The sequence below is a fragment of the Oncorhynchus nerka genome, linkage group LG7, assembly GCF_034236695.1.
Source record: "Oncorhynchus nerka isolate Pitt River linkage group LG7, Oner_Uvic_2.0, whole genome shotgun sequence".
Classification (NCBI taxonomy): Eukaryota; Metazoa; Chordata; class Actinopteri; order Salmoniformes; family Salmonidae; genus Oncorhynchus; species Oncorhynchus nerka.
This window is the reverse complement of record NC_088402.1, coordinates 50,759,870-50,779,410: the sequence shown is the minus strand read 5'-3', so window position 1 is coordinate 50,779,410 and position 19,541 is coordinate 50,759,870. Positions and strand designations below refer to the sequence as shown.

The following is a 19,541-nucleotide window of genomic DNA, read 5'->3' as shown; positions in this document are numbered from 1 at the left end:
TCTGTGAGAATCTGTCAATTTTTATGAACCAATCATATGAAAATCAGCAACCCCTGGGCCAAATTGTGTATTTTTCCATAGATGGATGATTGAAATACAAAAGAAGCCGCATGCTGCAGTGGATAATCTTGTATCAACCTGCATACTGCTTACTGGGCTATGATGTACTACATTATAGTGGGTAAGGAAGGAAAATAAGTAAAGAAATAGTGGTGCTTATTCAGTCTTAAACAGACACACATTCCAGGGAAGATTTTCAGTCAGGAAATATTGTGTCATCATTAGGTAGGCTTGCTGTGAGAGGAACCGTTAAAGTAGAAAATATATGAATTAGAACAGTGGTTCCCAATTCCAGTCCTCGAGTACCCCCAACCGCACACATTTTTGTTGTAGCCCCACACAAACATACCTGATTCAACTCAGTGAGTTGTCCCTCTAGCACCTGCCATTACCTGTGGTGTTAAACCATCCCGCTCCTCCCATTGAGATGCTACTGTAGCTGGACTACCAGACTACCAGCTGGACTACTCTTCCTGTAATCAGAGATCAGTGCTTTTGAAGAAGTATAATTTATGATGGAAGTGATAGCACTGGTATCTGTGCTGGCTGACAATACTCAACCTCTCTTTTTCGTCTGAAGAAGACAGTGGTGCCAATAATTCACAGTGATAAGAGTATACCTTCCCCCCTGTGGGACGGGCCTTTCAATAGACACATCCTTCCACACCATCTCATTTATTAAGCCTCGCTCTAACCACCCTGACATGTGCCACTAATGTCTTCCTCTCCTCAGTGCATGTCAGAGGGGCTGGTCTCTTGATTGCAGAACAGCCTCCAGTCTTAACACTTCCTGTCAGAAACCCCTCATGGGAGTTTGGAACTGTCTAGCTCTTAATGCAGTGTCACCGTTTACCAGCCTGTGGTTGTCATACTCAAATAATGTATGCCTAAATACCAAGTACTGTAATTATGACTCAACATCTCTTTTTCATGATTGATCATGTCCATCCTAATGATACAGACCCAGCTAGCACATTTGGTTCCTTTGAAGTTGTGGGAACATAAGTTTTTGGTTTCCCATCGGTTCTAGGAGCTAAGCCATATGTTTCCTGACCGATTAAACTAAACATATTTCAAAGATTTTGACTGTTCTGGGAACATTTATTTTTAGGTTGCAGGGAGGTTCTGAGAACATTTTATTCCGGTTCCTTGAAAGTTATCTTTGAAGGTTTTATTAACGCACTGACAACGGAAATTATTTGGAGGTTTTTGAATATAATAACACCTTATTTTGGGTTACTTTTGTAAACTACAACCACAGATAGGACACATGGAAATTAATTTCATAAGGCATTAATCATGCAAACACATTAATTTTATATTGCGACATAGCATCAGTGAGATTCAAACCTATAATCTTCTGTTCCTATCCATTGAATTAGTCCACTGTGCCACCAGGATGGGGCTGGTGTGCTGTGTTTTTTTTACGCATACAAAGCTGTTCATTTTATTCCCTTCAAACAGACCCTATTTCAAAGGAAACAAGCACTCATTAAGGGTTCAGGTGTGGCCCACACACACATGAACACACTTAACAAGACAGAGGACAGAGAGAGTTTTGTTGATGCTGAGAACGGAGTGTTTTTAAATACAATTCTTAGATCGTTCTCTGAACATTACTGAAGTTTTCTTTTGTTTTTTATGGAATGTTTTCTTAATGTTCCCAGAACAATTTGAGAACATGACATTAAATAGAACCTTGAGGAAACCTGTAGGAAACGTTATGCTGAAGTACTGAAATTCTCACAGAAGAAAATTGTTTCTTAACATTCTCTGAACTATTTGAGAAACTTCCCAATGTCAAACCAGTTGGAGAACGTTCCTAGAACATTACCAACATTTTTATTAAATTAATTTTAGGAAGTAATGAAATACCAAGAAAATAATGTTTTCTGGCAAGTTCCTTAAATGTGCTAAGAATGCACCATTCACAGAAAGTTGTGGGAAAGTTGTATGCAAAATAACCATAAGACAACTACGCCTTCACCTAGCTCTAAGAAACATATGGTTCTTAGAATACATCAATGGAATCATTCTGGAGAGACAAACTAACATCTGATTAGTGTCTGGATGATACAATTATCCTCTTCTCCCCCATCTCTCTCTTTACCCTCCATCTTTTGTCCCATTTATTATCTTATTACCATTACTTAGGCTGACCTCAGAGCAGTGCATCCAGCTGTGGTACTCTGCCCCACACAACAACCTTTGGCCTCCATCTGAACTGTAGAACCATCTAGAACTGTCACAAGGGGCCGTTCCCACACTGGACCTTATTCAGTACACTGTTACATGGTGGATACGGATATTTTTTTGAATAGCCTAACAACCAGTCCAGTGTCTCTAGAGAGAATGACCGGAGGTACCACTCATCAGAGCTCTTCTCTACTTTCAGCTGTTTACAGCAAACACTTGCCCGATTATTTACAGGGAGGGAATCGGGAATGTAGAACTACTCTGGAGGGAAGATTCTCCCCTTAACAGATCTACTGTTATGTTTCTACTCTTTTATCATTTGAATTCTAGGGTGATTTTCAATCTCTTTTTAATTGGGCAGAACACATTTTCTCTGCTAACAGATTGTGTTGTTACAGCTAAATAAGGCTTGGCTCTGAAAACACCTACCAAGTTGAAATTCCCCTGTTATTATGCTGTTTGAGGATCCCATGTAGCTCAGTTTGTAGCACATGGTGCTTGCAACTCAAGGGTTGTGGGTTCAATTCCCACAGGTGACTCATATGAAAAGATACGTATTCACTACTGTAAATCACACTAGATAAGAGTGTCTGCTAAAATATGAAGTTGAAACTTGCCTGAAGTGTTCTAGGTTTTCAAGAATTGTTAGCACACATTTGATACCTATGTGAAGGTGTTGTGTATCAAACAAAATACTTTAGAGTATCATTTAGGGTGAATGTGAGGGTGTTATCCATCGCTTGGCACAGGATGAGTAGAGGATCAGAAGATTAATGATATAATAGCTCTGACCACACGGTTTAGTTATTTAAACTGGTAGCATCAGCTCAAATTGTTTCATGGTTCCCTGCAATGATACATTTCGGAGCAAGTCCGGGCAGGTAGCAAGATGCTGGAGGAGAGAATACCTTGCAACTCCCTCTGAACCCCTCAGCCAAGTGACAGGGTTTGGAAGCAATGACACCATCGGTAAAGTACACACAGAATATTTACTTCACAATGACTTATTTGTGCATATTTCCTCGTCATTCCTTAAGCAGGTCATCACCACTTGAATATCAAAGAAACAGGACATTTGATATGTTTATGAATATGTACGTAGTCGTAAGAGTATGAGTCTCTGTAATTAAAACGTGGAGAAGATTTGGCTTAGTCTCAATTTGAAGCTTGATACTGTTCCTTTCTTCTTCCCAGATCACAGGGTTATGTGTTGAACCGGTGAGGTGAACCCTATTTGGAGAGGGCTTTTGTAATCCGTCGGCAACTACTGACGAAAAGTGAGCCTGCGCGACTCTGAGGTTAGTTATGAACCTGTTGCACTGTCAACCAAAGAGGAAAAATCCAACGATAGGAGATTACAGTTTTTATTGTTTTCAGGGCAGCTTGGCTTGCTGGCTGGCTGGCACGTTGCTGGAGGAAGATCAGGGATATTTCCCAAGAGTCTCTGAGTTTAGTGTTTTTGTTCAAAACATCCCGTGTCAGGATGCCCAGGACGTCAGCGGATTACTGTAAGCTTGACTCAGGTGACGTTGTCAGAGAGGGGCAGGCATGAGGGTCCTCCATAACCTACCCTGTTTCAAACCACTCGCAGAGAAAAAAAGGAAAAGTATCATATGGGGCCGCTCTGATCTTTTGAAGATACTGCATTATATTCCACAGCTCATTCACAATCATCAAAGGCAGTCGTTAAACAGTGCACTCAAAGGTCTCATTTCTCAGATGCATTACTGTGTCCTGATTACATATTTCAGGAGCATTCTCAACCACAGGGGCTGTTAGAACGGGCCAGTATTCTCCACTTGAATGTCTCCTTGAAAGTCCCATAGAGAGCTGATACGACCTCTGTCAAGGGCTCTTACTGATTTTGTTAATGCCACTGACAATACCAGGAGGCTATCATGCCAAAAGTGTTTACATCTGAAATCAGATAGAGCATGGGAAGCCAGATAGACCCTGTGAGGGTTGCTTTGAGACAAACAGTGGAGGATCTCTCTTGTTGGGAGTGGATATTGTCGGCTATCTCCCGCTTCGATCGCAGGGCCTCCAACACCACGCACACACTGTTAAGAGACTGCACAATGAGCTATGTGCCCATATCTCAGAGAGATCGCATAAAGAGAGCCTTGTGCTCTGCAATTTACTGCTGCAGAGCTCAGGTGCTTGTGCATGTCCCAACCAGAGGAACAACAAAAGTATGACTGACAGAATCTTGTGTCAGAAGATTTATGGACAAAGTGAGAGAGCGAGAGAGAGAGAGAGAGAGAGAGAGAGAGAGAGAGAGAGAGAGAGAGGAAGCAAATGTTCTATCTCCTCCCCTCTCCCAAATTACTGTCTTTACTGGTGTCCTATGAGTGAAGTGCTTGAAACCAGCTAATTATTGTTCTTACAAAGTCTGGTTTGTTTTGAATTAAGCTTATATCCAATTCCTTTAAACTTTTATGCTGTGAAGTTGTGTCACCTCCCTTTACCATAGATGTATTTTTATACATCAAGTATGCAGTGATAAACCGTACAAGTGACCGTAACAGAAAAAACACATGATTTCACATTACATTTCACATGTGCAATCATTTGAAATGATTGAAATTAGTTCTCTCACGTCACCCCGCTCCTCCGCTCTCTCCACTGGCTTCCAGTTGAAGCTCGCATCCGCTACAAGACCATGGTGCTTGCCTACGGAGCTGTGAGGGGAACGGCACCTCAGTACCTCCAGGCTCTGATCAGGCCCTACACCCAAACAAGGGCACTGCGTTCATCCACCTCTGGCCTGCTCGCCTCCCTACCACTGAGGAAGTACAGTTCCCGCGCAGCCCAGTCAAAACTGTTCGCTGCTCTGGCCCCCCAATGGTGGAACAAACTCCCTCACGACGCCAGGACAGCGGAGTCAATCACCACCTTCCGGAGACACCTGAAACCCCACCTCTTTCAGGAATACCTAGGATAGGATAAAGTAATCCTTCTCACCCCCCTTAAAAGATTTAGATGCACTATTGTAAAGTGGCTGTTCCACTGGATGTCTTAAGGTGAACGCACCAATTTGTAAGTCGCTCTGGATAAGAGCGTCTGCTAAATGACTTAAATGTAAATGTAATTTGAAAACATGTGTTTTTGAAACACTCCACGTGATCACATTACAACATGTGTATTTTCATCAAAAGTGTAACGTGCGCTTTACCACATAACACGGTGCCTGACCAGTACCACTCTCCTTGCCGTGAGCAAGGGGAGTTAGCTACGCCAACCTCCCCGTGTGCCCCGTGTGGGCTTCCCAGTCTTCCTTGCCAGCCTTGACCTCTTGTCTTTTTGTGGTGGGATCTTTTGTAACGTGCATTGTTTGAAGGAGACCAAGGCGCAGCGTAATTTGTGGTCACCATATTTATTAAATGAGAACCAGCAACAAAATAACAAAGTGAAACCAAATGAACGTACCATTCCGTAGGCTACAAGAGCTGTACAAAAACAAGATCCCACAACATAGGTGGGGGAAAAGGCTACCTAAGGATGATTCCCAATCAGAGACAACGATAGACAGCTGCCTCTGATTGGGAACCACACTCGGCCAAACACAAAGAAATACAAAACATAGAATGCCTACCCCACAACACACCCTGACCTGAATAGAGAAATAAAACGGCTCTCTAAGGTCAGGGCGTGACAGTCCCCCCAAAGGTGCGGACTCCCGGCCGCAAACCTGAACCTATAGGGGAGGGTCCGGGTGGGCATCTACCCTTGGCGGCGGCTCTGGTTCGGGACGTAGCCCCCGCTCCACCTCTGACTCCCGCCATTTTGGTGGTGCCTCTGGTGCAGGGACCCTCGTCGCCAACCCCGGACTGGGGGCCCTCTCCGCAGGCACCGGACTGGGGACCCTCTCCGCAGGCCCCGGATTGGGGACACTCGCTGCAGGCCCCGGACTGGGGACCCTCGCTGCAGGCCCCGGATTGGGGACCCTCGCTGGAGGCTCCGGACTGGGGACCGTCGCTGGAGGCTCCGGACTGGAGACCGTCGCTGGAGGCTCCGTGCCATAGATCCTCACTGCAGGCTCCGTGCCATGGATCATCACTGCAGGCTCCGGGCCATGGATCATCACTGGAGGTTCCGTGCCATGGATCATCACTGGAGGCTTCGTGCCATGGATCATCACTGGTGGCTCCGTGCCATGGATCATCACTGGAGGCTTCGTACCATGGATCATCACTGGAGGCTTCGTGCCATGGATCAACACTGGAGGCTTCGTGCCATGGATCATCACTGGAGGCTTCCTACGTAGAGCCGGAACTGTCTCACCAGACTGAGGAGACGTACTGGAAGCCTGGTGCGTGGAGCTGTCACAGGGCTTACCAGGCTGAGGAGACATACTGGAGGCCTGGTACGTGGAATCGGAACAGGTCTCACCGGACTGGGGAGATGCACTGGAAGCCTGGTGCGGAGACACAGTGCGCAGAGCCGGCACAGGATGTCCTGGGCCGAAGAGACGCACTGGAGGCCAGGCGGGCTGAGCCGGCACCATCCATCCTGGCTGGATGCCCACTCTAGCCCGTCCAATGCGGGGATCTGGAATGTAGCGCACCGGGCTGTTTACGCGCATTGGAGACACTGTGCGCTTTACCACATAACACGGTGCCTGACCAGTACCACTCTCCTTGCCGTGAGCAAGGGGAGTTAGCTACGCCAACCTCCCCGTGTGCCCCGTGTGGGCTTCCCGGTCTTCCTTGCCAGCCTTGACCTCTTGTATAGTTGCCGTTCCTCTAATTCCTCGTATCGTCGCCGTTCCGCTCTAGCTGCTTCTATCTCCTCCCTTGGATGGTGATACTCTCCAGCCAATCTCCAGGTAACACAGGTACTACCCCTGGCATAAGTGTGTGTGTGTGTGTGTGTGTGTGTGTGTGTGTGTGTGTGTGTGTGTGTGTGTGTGTGTGTGTGTGTGTGTGTGTCTGTATGCTTGTGTTTGTGTGTTTGTAAACATTCATCAAATGGGTCCAAACCCTCCACTACAGAGTGACATGGATATTACACCTGAATGTTTTGGCAGTGACATATTCGTGTTTATGGAGAAACACAGCTTAGCGTATAATTAGTAATGCTGTGATCTTATAACTTGATGTAGGGTTTCTGGCTTACTGTATGCTGTGATATCAAAGAACATGGTATTTGGGTTGATGAAACGGTGTGTGTGTGTCGGGGGGGGTGACTGTGTCTTCTGTTGTGGTGTAGATCTGACTGGGGTCACGCTGCAGGTGGATCACACATACACACAGACACATACATGTGTAGGGTTTCTTTGGGTCACTGGATCTGACTAGTGGATAGGTGACGATATGACTTTAACAGCACCTCATTTAGTCAGCTCTAACATAAGGACACATCATTCACAGTCTAGCCAAGCCTGAGATTCTCCACAGTCATTTAAAGGTTAGCTGAAGACATGACTAAGTGAGTGTGAATAGGTCTAAATAGATTACCCATATTAGATCCTCAGATATGTAAAGAGAGGGAGGTCTTCAACACAAACCCTGGTTTAACTTTAACCAGAGTGTTTAGGCAGCTGCCTTTCTTATGCGGGACTCTGTTGAAGCATTATTATGAACGCTGGGAGGTTTTCTGTCAATCAAAAAGATGTCACAGTTACTACCCTCCTTCACTCACATGTTCCTCTTCAGGGGTCATCAAAAGCAATATATTCCAGGGTCCTTTTAGTACAGGTACTTTTAGTTAGCCGGACCCTTATATCCTTAGGCCTGTAGTGCTGATCTAGGATCAGGTCCCACTATCAATTCATTATTATCTAAAATACAAAACTGATCCTAAATCAGAAGTCCTACTCTGATATGCTTTACGAATGCGGCCATGATACAGAATATTACATCAGAAGATTTTATTTGGGAGAGAAAGTAGGGCCCTCACCATAGGAATGTAAGTGGTATACTCAACATTGGTGAAATATTGAGCTAGGTGACAAATTCATTGGGACCAACTTTTGCGTTAACACCTTTCTCTCCGTGTTCTAGTTATATATGGGGAGTGGAAGCGGGCGATTGTGGGCTTGAGCATCGTTAACATTTCCTTGACGTGTCGGCCGGCATCTCCTGGAGACTGCCTCACATTTTCTGGGGCGCAGAGGGAGTTGCTGTAGCAACTAGCGGCTTTAAGAGTGAATGAAGCAGATGTGCTAGTCATCTATCAACAGACAGCTCCAACTCCTCCCTGCCCGAGCAAGTCATCACCGCCATGACAGCCAGCCCGACCAGCCTCATCAATTACACCAACACCCTACCATTAGTGCACAAACGCTTTTCTCCTCCGCTACATTCATCCACTTCCTTCCCAGTCTGCAGGGCCAAGATGGGCCCTCAATTAAGCCTGAATAACTTTGCCCCCTATCCAAGAATGTCTTTCTTTCTTTTCCGCTACTTACTTCACGGATTGCAATCATAAAGTGAACCATTTCAGTGATTGATTTAACTCAAGGCATGTAGGCCTACCCATGATCACCATATGAAATCTATGTTCTTTTAACTTCATTGTCTTTAGTAGATAATAGCTTGCCCAATGTGGCGTGTTGTAGCCTAATGGCAGCATTAAACTGTCATACAATACAATCAACTTAAAGTCCAAGTAATAAACCCCATAGTTAATGAATGTGTAGTTAACATGTAATTAATATGTAATAACAGTGTGTTTTAGGGACCGGGCTAGATTCAGGCTGCAAATCAGAACCAATTTCAGCTGCCTGTTTTATCATGCAAGGTAGGGTTGGTAGTGAAATGAAACCCTCAGAGTCATGGTTTGTTAGTCATATCCTGTTCCTGTATTCCAACCATACCAGTCATGAAATGCAGTAAACAGAGCAGTTTGAACACAGCCATATACTCACAGGGATAAACTCAGGGTTCCAATCACATACAGTAGACAACAATGGCAGTGAAGTGACACCAGTGGCGAAAACAAGATCACACATTTTCCCACAAGGATTTTACAGAGGGATAAAGAGGGAAGAGCTTGAAATTGAATTATGCCAGAAGAAATAGTATAAATAAGACATTCATATAAAAATAGGCTTTAACAAAATATACTCTCTTTACCAGTATTTACCAAAAAAGAGTGTCTGTCTGGTTGAATATGTCTTGTTAAATTTAGTCAGCTTGAGGTGAGCATTGTCATTTAACACAGACAGTAGTGTTGATGCCCTTAGACCACAGTGAGTGACTCTCCAGACTAGCAGCAAACAGAAGGAAGACTAAAGCCACATCCGAAATGGCACCATAGTCCCCATATAGTGCACTACTTTTGGTCAGAGACTCTATAAAGGGAATAGGATTTCAGATTAGCCCAAACTCATGAGAAAGTTAATGTCAGTAGTCTATTACCAGCCTAACCTGGAACAATATGAGGGACATAATATTCCACAAGGAATATTCCAGGCTGACTCATTCCAGTGTATGACTGTATGTTCTATGTTTGATTGCAACAAACAAACCAATAACAAACTCTAATTGGGGGAACCACCCATCATCTACACAATTAAGACTTGCTCCATAACGGACAAAATCAGTAGTTTCTTTATAAAATAAATTAATATTATTATTTTGTCTCTAAATACAGTATGTTAAATATTCCAGATGGCTCTTTCATTTAATTTGTGCATAGTGTGTCCTATTGAGCTACAGGTACAGAGAACTACAGTAGTAGCACAGTCCAGCATTATATCCAGCATTGATTCATGGTGAGTGTTGGAGAATCCATTAGCTCTACAGTCAACAGTAAGTAGCTAGTACACATCAATCCAGGTAGGCAGGCAGGTAGGAAGCTCAGTGTCTTATAGTTCATAACCTGAGGCTGTCCCATCCTGGCTTCCAAGACACAGTGTTTCCCTTTATGTTGATGTGTTGCACCATCGCACACAGCTCCTTATGTCACCAGCGAATGCAAGCATCCCAGTACATGTATATTGAGAGGGGAGGAGGAGCGTTGTGTGCAAACAAAATCGCTGTTGTTCCATCTTCTTAGTTCCTCAATGTCTATTTCTGCAAAGACAGCCTCTATCCATTAGTTTAAAAAAATCCACTATGCACAGACACACAAACACACACATCTGACGGTCCAATAAATATTGTCATTTGCAGGTGTACACCTCTGTCCTCTCGCTGCAGGTGTTGCACTTGACGTAGCAGCACCACAAGAACTTGCAGTTGCACTGCCACACGCGGGAGTACTGGTGTGTGTTGTACCCCCGTCCGCAGCACATCAGGTCACAGCCGCTGATCTGCTGCATAACAGTCTTATTACACAGCCGGCCTTGCGTTCCAACACTGCCCGTCATCGGGTCCGCTTCGCAGTAATTAGGGGACTTCTCCATGTACACCAGGTCTGTGTCCATGGGTTTCCGGTAGGAGTAGAGCTTCTTGATCTTGAGGAATTTGGGCCGCTTGTTGCGGCTGGCTTTGACCGGTTCCACGTGCACAGCATGGGCGTACTTCTCTTTGAGAATGTAGCCGAGCTCGCGGAACTTGGGAAGTGTCGTCCAGCAGGTTTTGGTGGTGCAGGAGCCCGAAACACCATGACACTTGCATTCCAAATGCATGTTCTTCTCCAGGATCTAGACACACAAACAACCGAGAGAGAGGTTACCTTTACAGACCTGGCAAACCATCTGCTGAAGGTTATATTACTATACATGAGTAAGTCACTGAAAAAGAAAAGCCTCTGCAAACATACCATACTATTATGTATATAATGAACTTATATGTTTATTGTCATAATAACCTGAAAATGATCCCTCTAAAATCTAAACATTCTGTATGGGCCCAAGGGTCAGTGGAGGTTGAAGTAAATGATAGGCCTACATAATTTGTTTGTTGAAATCCCATTGAAAACAGCAACATAGCACGGTGACACACACTGACACTCAGGTATGTTAAAGTCTAGGAGGTGGGTAACATTGTACGCACAGTGCAGCATTAGATCAGCAACAAGCTACTTGTGAGGTAGAATACAACAGCCCTTTACAAAACAGTAGCTTTGTACAGACTGTACACAGAAGCCATAATGCTGGATCAGGTTACGTCTCCTCGTGTGTAGTCACAACACAACACGGTAAGGTCAGGATTGACTGCACAAGCTGCTGAATGATGTGGATATAACTGTTAAAGCCTGCTCCGATGACTATTACAAGTGTCTCATACCTGAAAAGGCACAGCCAACACTATAGCTACACTACTTGTCCCATTTCCTTGAACTAAAATGTATGAGGAGCTTGTTTGGCATTCTGCTATCTTCATACTAGGATAGATGGAGATTTTGTGAGTTCCCGCAATCAATGAGTGAAAAGTGAAGAAAGAAAAACGAAATAGTGAAATGTCGTATAAGAAAAATATATATGGATTTTCCTTTTCCACAAATGCAATTTGATTCTAGAATCAATAAAACAAATGAATTTTGTACTGAAAATGCATACAAATGCAGTTAGCTTTCTGTGGTATACCAGACAACACTTGGCTTCCCAGCTACTAATCCCTCAGCAGCCCTGTGACCAACACTTGTGACAGGCTTTGTCTGGTCGTATTGGACCTGGGGGCTGTGAACTGCGCTCCTTCTCAGTGTCACTGCGTTGATTAGCATAAATAAAGGGGGGGGTGGACAACTATCAAAACAGAGAGGCCATTTATTACCAAGGATACGGAAAAAAGAAAAAACCCAACTGATAATCGGAATCCACGAGTGTAGCCTGTTTCACTGTGAGAGGCAATTTAGCTGTCTAGATAAGCAGGGCTGAATTCAGGCCCCACACAGAAAGGCAACAGTGAGCTGTTGAGCACAATGTGTGAGTGGAGGCTTTTCAGTCTGTCTGGGTACGTGTTGGTGGTTTGAATCAGGCCTCTGTGGCACAGAGAGAGACGAGAGGGGTAAGGCTTGACTCTGGAGGGAGAGGTGCTTCTTTCCTCTTCACTAACTCCAGTGTACTGCTAAGGAGCCTCGCCCAAGTTGTTTGGCACAATTATTCTGCTCATTCTTTGACCTCCAGACTTGCTGGAGTCTCAGAGCTGATCTAGTATTTGCTGCAGCCATGGATGCACAGGAGCCTTGATCTGAGAATGTGAACATTACCTAGTCCCTGATCCATCTTGGTTGTTTCAAGGGATTTGCCACAATGTGAGTCATTGACAGACTACAAATCCTACAAAACACTAGGTGTATCACACAAGTTAACGTAACATCTCTGTTAGGCGGGTAATGACTTCCAAGAGACATAGTGATACAGTAGATATGATTCAACAATACTAAGTACCACACAGCAACCCATGGCACAAGACTATTACACACGATAAGCGCTTGGCTCTAGGATATCAGACAAACCAAGGAATTTAGGAATTGCGATAAACAGTAACTGTATCCTCTCTCAACAGTGCAGATCATAGGGGAGCAGGCTAATGCCTTTTTGTACAGTGTCAATCTGTTTTCAGCCCAGAGATCTGGGCCGTAATAAAACCCTGCCACTTAAACTGCTCTTCACCTCTAAAAAAGCTTCCCTTTATTTCACTGCCTGTTTAATCTTGGCCCCAATACCCAGATCCTTGGCAAGGTCCAGCCACTCCCAAGCATGGTGGAGACTACTAAATCACAACAACCATGGTTACTGAGGCCTAGCCTATATTCGGTAGGCCGTGTAGTAAACCAACACTTCGGTCTCAGATTTAGATTCGGTCTCTTCTCTGTAAGGCTGGGGTTACACAAAACAACTTTCACACAATTTTAGTTGCAGTTGCAAGTGACATAATCTCAAGCAACTTCGCTGTTACATGAAGCAACTCAAACGCGCTAAAAATTGCATGCAACAGCCAATCAAATTGAAGCTGCTTGTTTGAGAATTCTAATTTCACCCGATGTCATCTGCTGCATTACACCTTGGTTTCACAAATAATTTGTTTATCCAACATTTATTGTAACAGCAAGGACGTAGAAGAAATGCAGCCTGTACAATTTAGCTAACTTTTTAAATTGAACCTTTATTTTACTAGGCAAGTCAGTTAAGAACAAATTCTTATTTACAATGACAGCCTTCCTGGGAACTGCCTTGTTTTTTTTACCTTGTCAGTTCAGGGATTCGATCCAACAACCTTTCAGTTACCTTTCAACCACTAGGCTACCTCCCTCCCACAAACACAGCTAGCTAGCTAGGAACAAGGTAGGGTAGCCTAGTGGTTAGAGCGTTGGACTAGTAACCGGAAGGTTGCAAATTCAAATCCCCGAGCTGACAAGGTACAAATCTGTCGTTCTACCCCTGAACAGGCAGTTAACCCACTGCTCCTAGGCCGTCATTGAAAATAAGAATTTGTTCTTAACTGACTTGCCTGGTAAAATTAAAAAATTAAATAACCAAGCTAGCAACGAACTAAGCTAGCTACAATAGCACAGTTCATGGGGGACAATTTCAGTTGAGAGGTTTGGTTTCACTAAAAGCTCTGATTGCGGATTCTGCTGTGCACCACTGACAGCTATGTTGACATGACAACAGGGTTGTAATTCCCGAACCATCGAATGGATCATGTGACAAAAGTGTTTGTTTTGATTGGCTGTTGCTTGAAACTATTCGCACAAGGTTGAAACGTTTTACCTGGATGCAACCAAGTTGCTTATTAGTTGCAATGGGGTGTTTCATGAAGCAATCAAGAAGCAGCTCAGTTGCAAGTAACTACAATTGCATGCAAGCTGTGTTGTGTAACAGCAGCCTAACCGTTTAAGTAAACTACAGCACATATTCATCTTCAAGGAACTATCTCCCGATTACAGTAAAGACATATAAGAGAATAAAGCAATTCATCCAAAATAATCTATTTTAGTTTTCTTACCACAAAAAAAGTTGTATTTTTGTTGTTGTTGAGTGAACTACCCCCAGATTTAGCTGTATTTAACCTTTTTTTGGAATGGTCCTGCTACTTTCCCACAACCTAATGAAATATTCCGGGATCCAGTTTAGGTTTGCTGGGATTACATTTTTACCATCAAAATGCATGCAGCCTTCCATCTAAAATCCTTCCCTATGGAGAGAGAAAAGGGAAGAGGAGTGGCGTGGTCACGTACCTTGCGTCCCACTTCGTTGTTGTGCAGGTTCATGAGAGACCTGGCATTCTGTTTGACCTCTCTGGCGTCCACGAACACCTTGGAGAAGCCCAGGCCGTAGCTGATGTCTGCTGAACAGCCGCCCCACTTCCAGCCCTGGCCTTTACTGTAGAAACCCTGCTTCTCCGTGTCACAGCTGCAGTCACTCAGGTTCCCCTGAGTACAGGCTGCAGTAATGGCGTGGGCAACGCCGGCCGCTATGATGGCGTAGGTGAACGCAGCCTCTTTACTGCCTAGGAGGGAACACAGTTGGGACTTAGTATTTAGTATGCTTAATCATTTTAATGTGTAAACTGGTGTGATATCTGGGAGATATCAGATGTCTGGGAGAATTCATATTTTTTGTATGGTGCTACAGCTGTTTGTTTCACAGCTTGATAAATGGCACAGGGAAGGGGGGGGGATCTGGATTTCCATGACATACTTCCGTCTATATGGTGTATATCAAATATACTGTATACTGTATGTTAAAAAATAGCAACTTGAGAGCAGTTTAACCATTAAGTGTCAGTGCTCATGTCAACATATTTGTCAAACAAACCACTCAAGGACTACAGTCATCTGAAAACTGACCTTGAAACTGGCCTGCCTTAGAATCAAAATGTCTGTAAACTTCCTAGTCAATAAAGTAGTATGAATGAGATGGCTGTGGAGAAGGATGAGCTATTGATCAGCTTAGAGCTCGGTACGCTCTGTGTATTCTTGCAGGGAGGATCTTGATTCAGAGGTTATCTCTCCCATGTCCACTGAACAAATCATTTACGCACACTGGGATGTTTGAATTATCAGCATATAATTAAAGGTTAACCTGTCATGATTGAAAGAGTGAGCTTCTTGTTAAAAGTTCTTAGTCGTAGCATCTATTTTAAAGTCCAACACGCTATGCAAATACAGAACTGGGAAAATGGCTTAAACCAATACCAATTTTTACTGTACAAGTGCATCCATGTGCCATTTTCCAATATGTTTGTTAAGTTTAATGTTATCTCCTGATGCAAACAAATGGGTTTCAGTTATCAATATTAATCGTATTATTAACCAAATTGTAATTCTGTGTATGCATGCATATGAAGTGAAATACCTGCATCTGCAGTTCGGTATATACAAACAACCAGCTACTGATGGCAATATCCATCATATCTATGTAAACAAACTACTCCACATTTCTTCAAAACAAACATGATACCTTCCTCTGTACTTGCTGGTGAACCCAGATTCACTAGGTGCTGCTGCCCTGTTTTTGATAAACATCTATGATCTGCGCCCTTGCCATTGAAAGAAAACCTCATATTGAAGCATCAATTATGTGGACGTTTTTATAGATTCGATGGGCCCCGAGCCAAAAAAGAAGGTGTGCCGGGCAGTCAGTTCTAACTGCTCCGTTGTTAATTTTTCCCCAGGAGTCCCTGGTGCATTGGTTCAAAACAAAGGATGGCAGGAATTCTTCAGTACTTTGTCATGAGACCTGAGTGGAAAGACCTAAATGCAACGGAAGCAATGCTTTATCCTGTTTTAAGTGAGTAAGTAGTAAGAGCCATATGCAAATTGAATACTCTCATCGCACCAAGTGTAGAATAGTTTATTTTAAATAAGTCACATCAAATGTTATTTTAGTTTTAACTTTACATGTGTGTGTTGGTTGATCTGCAATGCACAAAATACTACTGAAACACTAACAACATTAGATGCACCTTGCACCCCAGCAAACAGAAACCCTATACAGGCTGCCTTTCTTTGGCTGCCACAAGCGAGAGTGTGCAAGCTCCACCCAACTCACGCTAGACATCAACAATGGCATTCATTTCTAACCTCTAATCTGATCAGTGAAACCAATCTATTTTGCATGGTTGTCTATGCCAGACTCTTCAGTGACTTAAAACACTCATTCAAGAAGAAAACATATTGTGAAAGACCACAGCTTTCACTTGAACAGCAGAAAAGGATTATGCCCTTCACACCAACAGCTGTAAAGAGCTTTTCATAGTGCCAACCAGCAATATTATGAATCACCATTGAATGCACTAGTTGTGGATTTATAGTAATACATTGTATGAAGGTCTCTCTAGTCTAGCTGCTTGATGGTTAGAACACGTGTTCTATTACAATGCTACTAGCTATTTGTTGTGTGTGACTCTACTGAACAGCCCAAATCCAGGTTGGGATAGGATACAATCCTAGATTACGTTCTAGTTGCTCTCTGAATATGCAACAATCTGGTGAGTACCACAGAATCTGCACATATTAGCCATCTACTGTTGTGATATTCAGAGTAACTGTAACTGTACAGCCAGTATAGTGATAATATTATGTAATATTATGCACAGGAGAATACCCCAAGAAGTCATTCAGACAACTTCAGGGCATGTGTGATAGGCACAACATGGAAACGTTTTGAAGCAGAAAAAGAAAACTGAACATGTTTCTTTGGAAAGTTCAGCTTCCAGTGGACCAGCCATGAACCTGCACCTACTGTAGGCCATCCCTGTGTCCCCAAAGACATCCAAGACATCCATCAATGCTGTGAAACCTATTGACTAACCAGGTAGCTACAGTACTTCATTTGAACTTTTCCTTTCTTCCATTACTCCCCTTTGTATGTTCAGCTCAGTATTTAAAGCTTTTATTCCTCTGTACTTTCTATCTACTGTAACTTATACCCGTGGTAAGATCGCCGTCTTTACAGTGAGAGCCACAGCACCCAGTGAGAGAGAAGGATAAAGACCAGTGAATATATGCCTCGGGAGACTACGCTGACCTGAAAAGACAGGCTGTCAATGTTCACAAGAGTTTTGTTACAGTGCTGGCTTCTGATACCTTTTGGACTTGTTAAGTTCCCATCCTTTCTCTCGCACTCTGTCTCTATCTTGAAAGACCAGTGTATGACACAGCTTCAATCTGTTCACCAATTATGAGCGTTTAAGTTTTGAGGAAAAGTTCTCTGTCGATACTTCTAGTGTATAGCCTATGGGAAACTGCTCAAATTGAACTATTGTAATTGCCACCACATGTTGTTCTCAAATGACACACAATAACCTTCCTCCAAAGTCTGTCCATGTTGTCAAGGTACACATAATGTGTCATCCGCAAATGACATTCAGAAAAGCTAGGAACTATTTGTGTCAACTCTCATTGGAGCAGATATGCAGGCACTCAAAAAGATACGGGCCATTTGGCTACATGGGCCACAGTGCGCTATTGACGCACAATGAACCTTCAGGCCTATATAAACATGGGGACATTTTCAGTGATGAAATGACATTTCAAAATGTTCTAACCAAACTTGAATTGATTTGCAACATACCCACTTTCAACTCTTTTCCGAAGACCGTCCGTTCTCCAAGCGCAGAGCAGTTCCAGCGCCCATTTTTGAACTGAAACTGACACTCGTTTATCCCCATTTGTGCTCCCTCTCCGATGACGATAATGGCATCCGGGCGACTCTGACAGATTATCCGCTGTCGGGGAGCCAAACCGGGAATCTTGTTACAGATTATACTCGCACCTAGCGCGACCACCGATGAAAAGCCACTGTAAAGGTATAATAGTTAGACATTGAATGACTTTTTAAAAAACCCATATAACAATGGTATATTGTAGTTTAGTGGCTATTTAAAGAGAAATTACTGACTGCCAGATAACCATGATAAATGTAGTATAGGCTTTCAATGTCCTATAGGCTATACAACGGTGTTTATTAAAGCTTTATAACCTACATGTCTATAACGTGAAAAAGGGATTAACATTCATACAATTTAAACGCGCACTTATTGTTTTTCTTGTCTAGAGGAGGTTATAAAAACATATGGGCTGTAGAAATACGAGAGATAAGTGGTGAGAACACGGTTTATCTTAAACTCAATTATTCTGTCTTTGAGTGAAATACAAGTGTGTCACAAAATATGAAGGACACATCTGAAGCCATCTCTAATTTATAAATTAACCCAGAAACCATTTATTTGATGTGTAGCCTATAGATAGGCAAATAATTCAGAATAACCCTTTGTCAGGTGGTTTCTAACTGTAAAAACTCATACTCTATATGCTTTTTAGAACAGATTAATGAAACTCTCAGACATGATGACGGGTCAATGTCAAATAAGCAGTGGACATAGTTTAGTTAGATGAATAATTATAATAATAATTTATATACAGTTTAATTTATAGAAATGTAGGCTATGTCTATTCAAACAAACTTCACACCGAAACTTTCTGTCATAGGCTACTCTTATATTTTCTATTTTTCCTTTTAGGAACACGGGCTACCTAATGAACATGCCAATGACAAACTCACCCGATTTTCAAATAGACAATCCCAAGGCAAAGCAAAACCCGAAAAATCCAGCGTCTAGTTTTTCGACTCATGGTGCTTCCACTCTCAGCTTCATGCAGTGTGTAAAATAAAGCGATGAATATATATTCTCCCGATAGTCACTGTCCAAGTTATCCAAAATTACTTCAAGTCGGTAGAAACGAATATCCCCAACAGATAGGCCAATTATTTTATATACTAGGCTAGTCTTAGCTGTAGGCTAATGATATCCGTAAACTCCCCTACGTGGCCCCTTTACTGTGCCGTTTTATCATTGCGAGGGTGTCACAGGTAAAACGGAGGATGAGCAAGTGCTGTAGTGCGATTATCTCCTTCTCACTATGTTTTTTGCTACCAGCAGGATCTATATAGGCTATCTGGTGTATCTATCTGGGGCGTGTTCAGAGAAGCCATGGCATGGAGCCCTACTCTGGAATCCCGCCTGGGCTGAATCTCTCTACAACTACTCCAGTTGTGTCAATTCACCTGCTCATTAATTGCTCATTAATTAGCGTTCTAATAAAAACAACACAAGCAGTGGATAGTGATGGTTGTCAATATCAAATCAAATCGTATTTGTCACATGCGCCGAATACAACAGACCTTACAGTGAAATGCTTACTTACAAGCCCCTAACCAATAATGCAATTTAAAAAAATATATGAATAAGAATAAGAAATAAAAGAAACACGTAATTAAAGAGCAGCGGTAAAATAACAATAGCGAGCATAAGAGACTGTAGCAGCAGCATTATGTATAGAATAAGTAAAAAAGTTACAAACAACGAAAAAAACGAACGAAAAAACACATTCGGTTAGGAGCACGTGAAACGTAAGCCATCTTTTCCGGCGCCAAAATAAAT

At 43.0% G+C, this 19,541-nt stretch overlaps 2 protein-coding genes across 2 annotated transcripts; both read right to left on the bottom strand.

The window, feature by feature from the left end:
• Window positions 1-5,953: 5,953 nt before the first annotated feature.
• LOC135572648 (uncharacterized) lies at window positions 5,954-6,841 on the bottom strand. Its single transcript, XM_065021074.1, has 2 exons — window positions 6,649-6,841; window positions 5,954-6,342 (listed from the first exon to the last, which is right to left on the bottom strand). Exons 1-2 carry the CDS (start codon window positions 6,839-6,841, stop codon window positions 5,954-5,956), a joined length of 582 nt encoding a protein of 193 aa, XP_064877146.1.
• A 2,203-nt stretch (window positions 6,842-9,044) lies between these two features.
• LOC115131872 (protein Wnt-7a-like) lies at window positions 9,045-19,045 on the bottom strand. The gene is made up of 4 exons (XM_029663932.2): window positions 18,662-19,045; window positions 17,672-17,898; window positions 14,332-14,603; window positions 9,045-10,849 (listed from the first exon to the last, which is right to left on the bottom strand). Exons 1-4 carry the CDS (start codon window positions 18,730-18,732, stop codon window positions 10,367-10,369), a joined length of 1,053 nt encoding a protein of 350 aa, XP_029519792.1. The 5' UTR covers window positions 18,733-19,045; the 3' UTR covers window positions 9,045-10,366.
• Window positions 19,046-19,541: the final 496 nt, after the last annotated feature.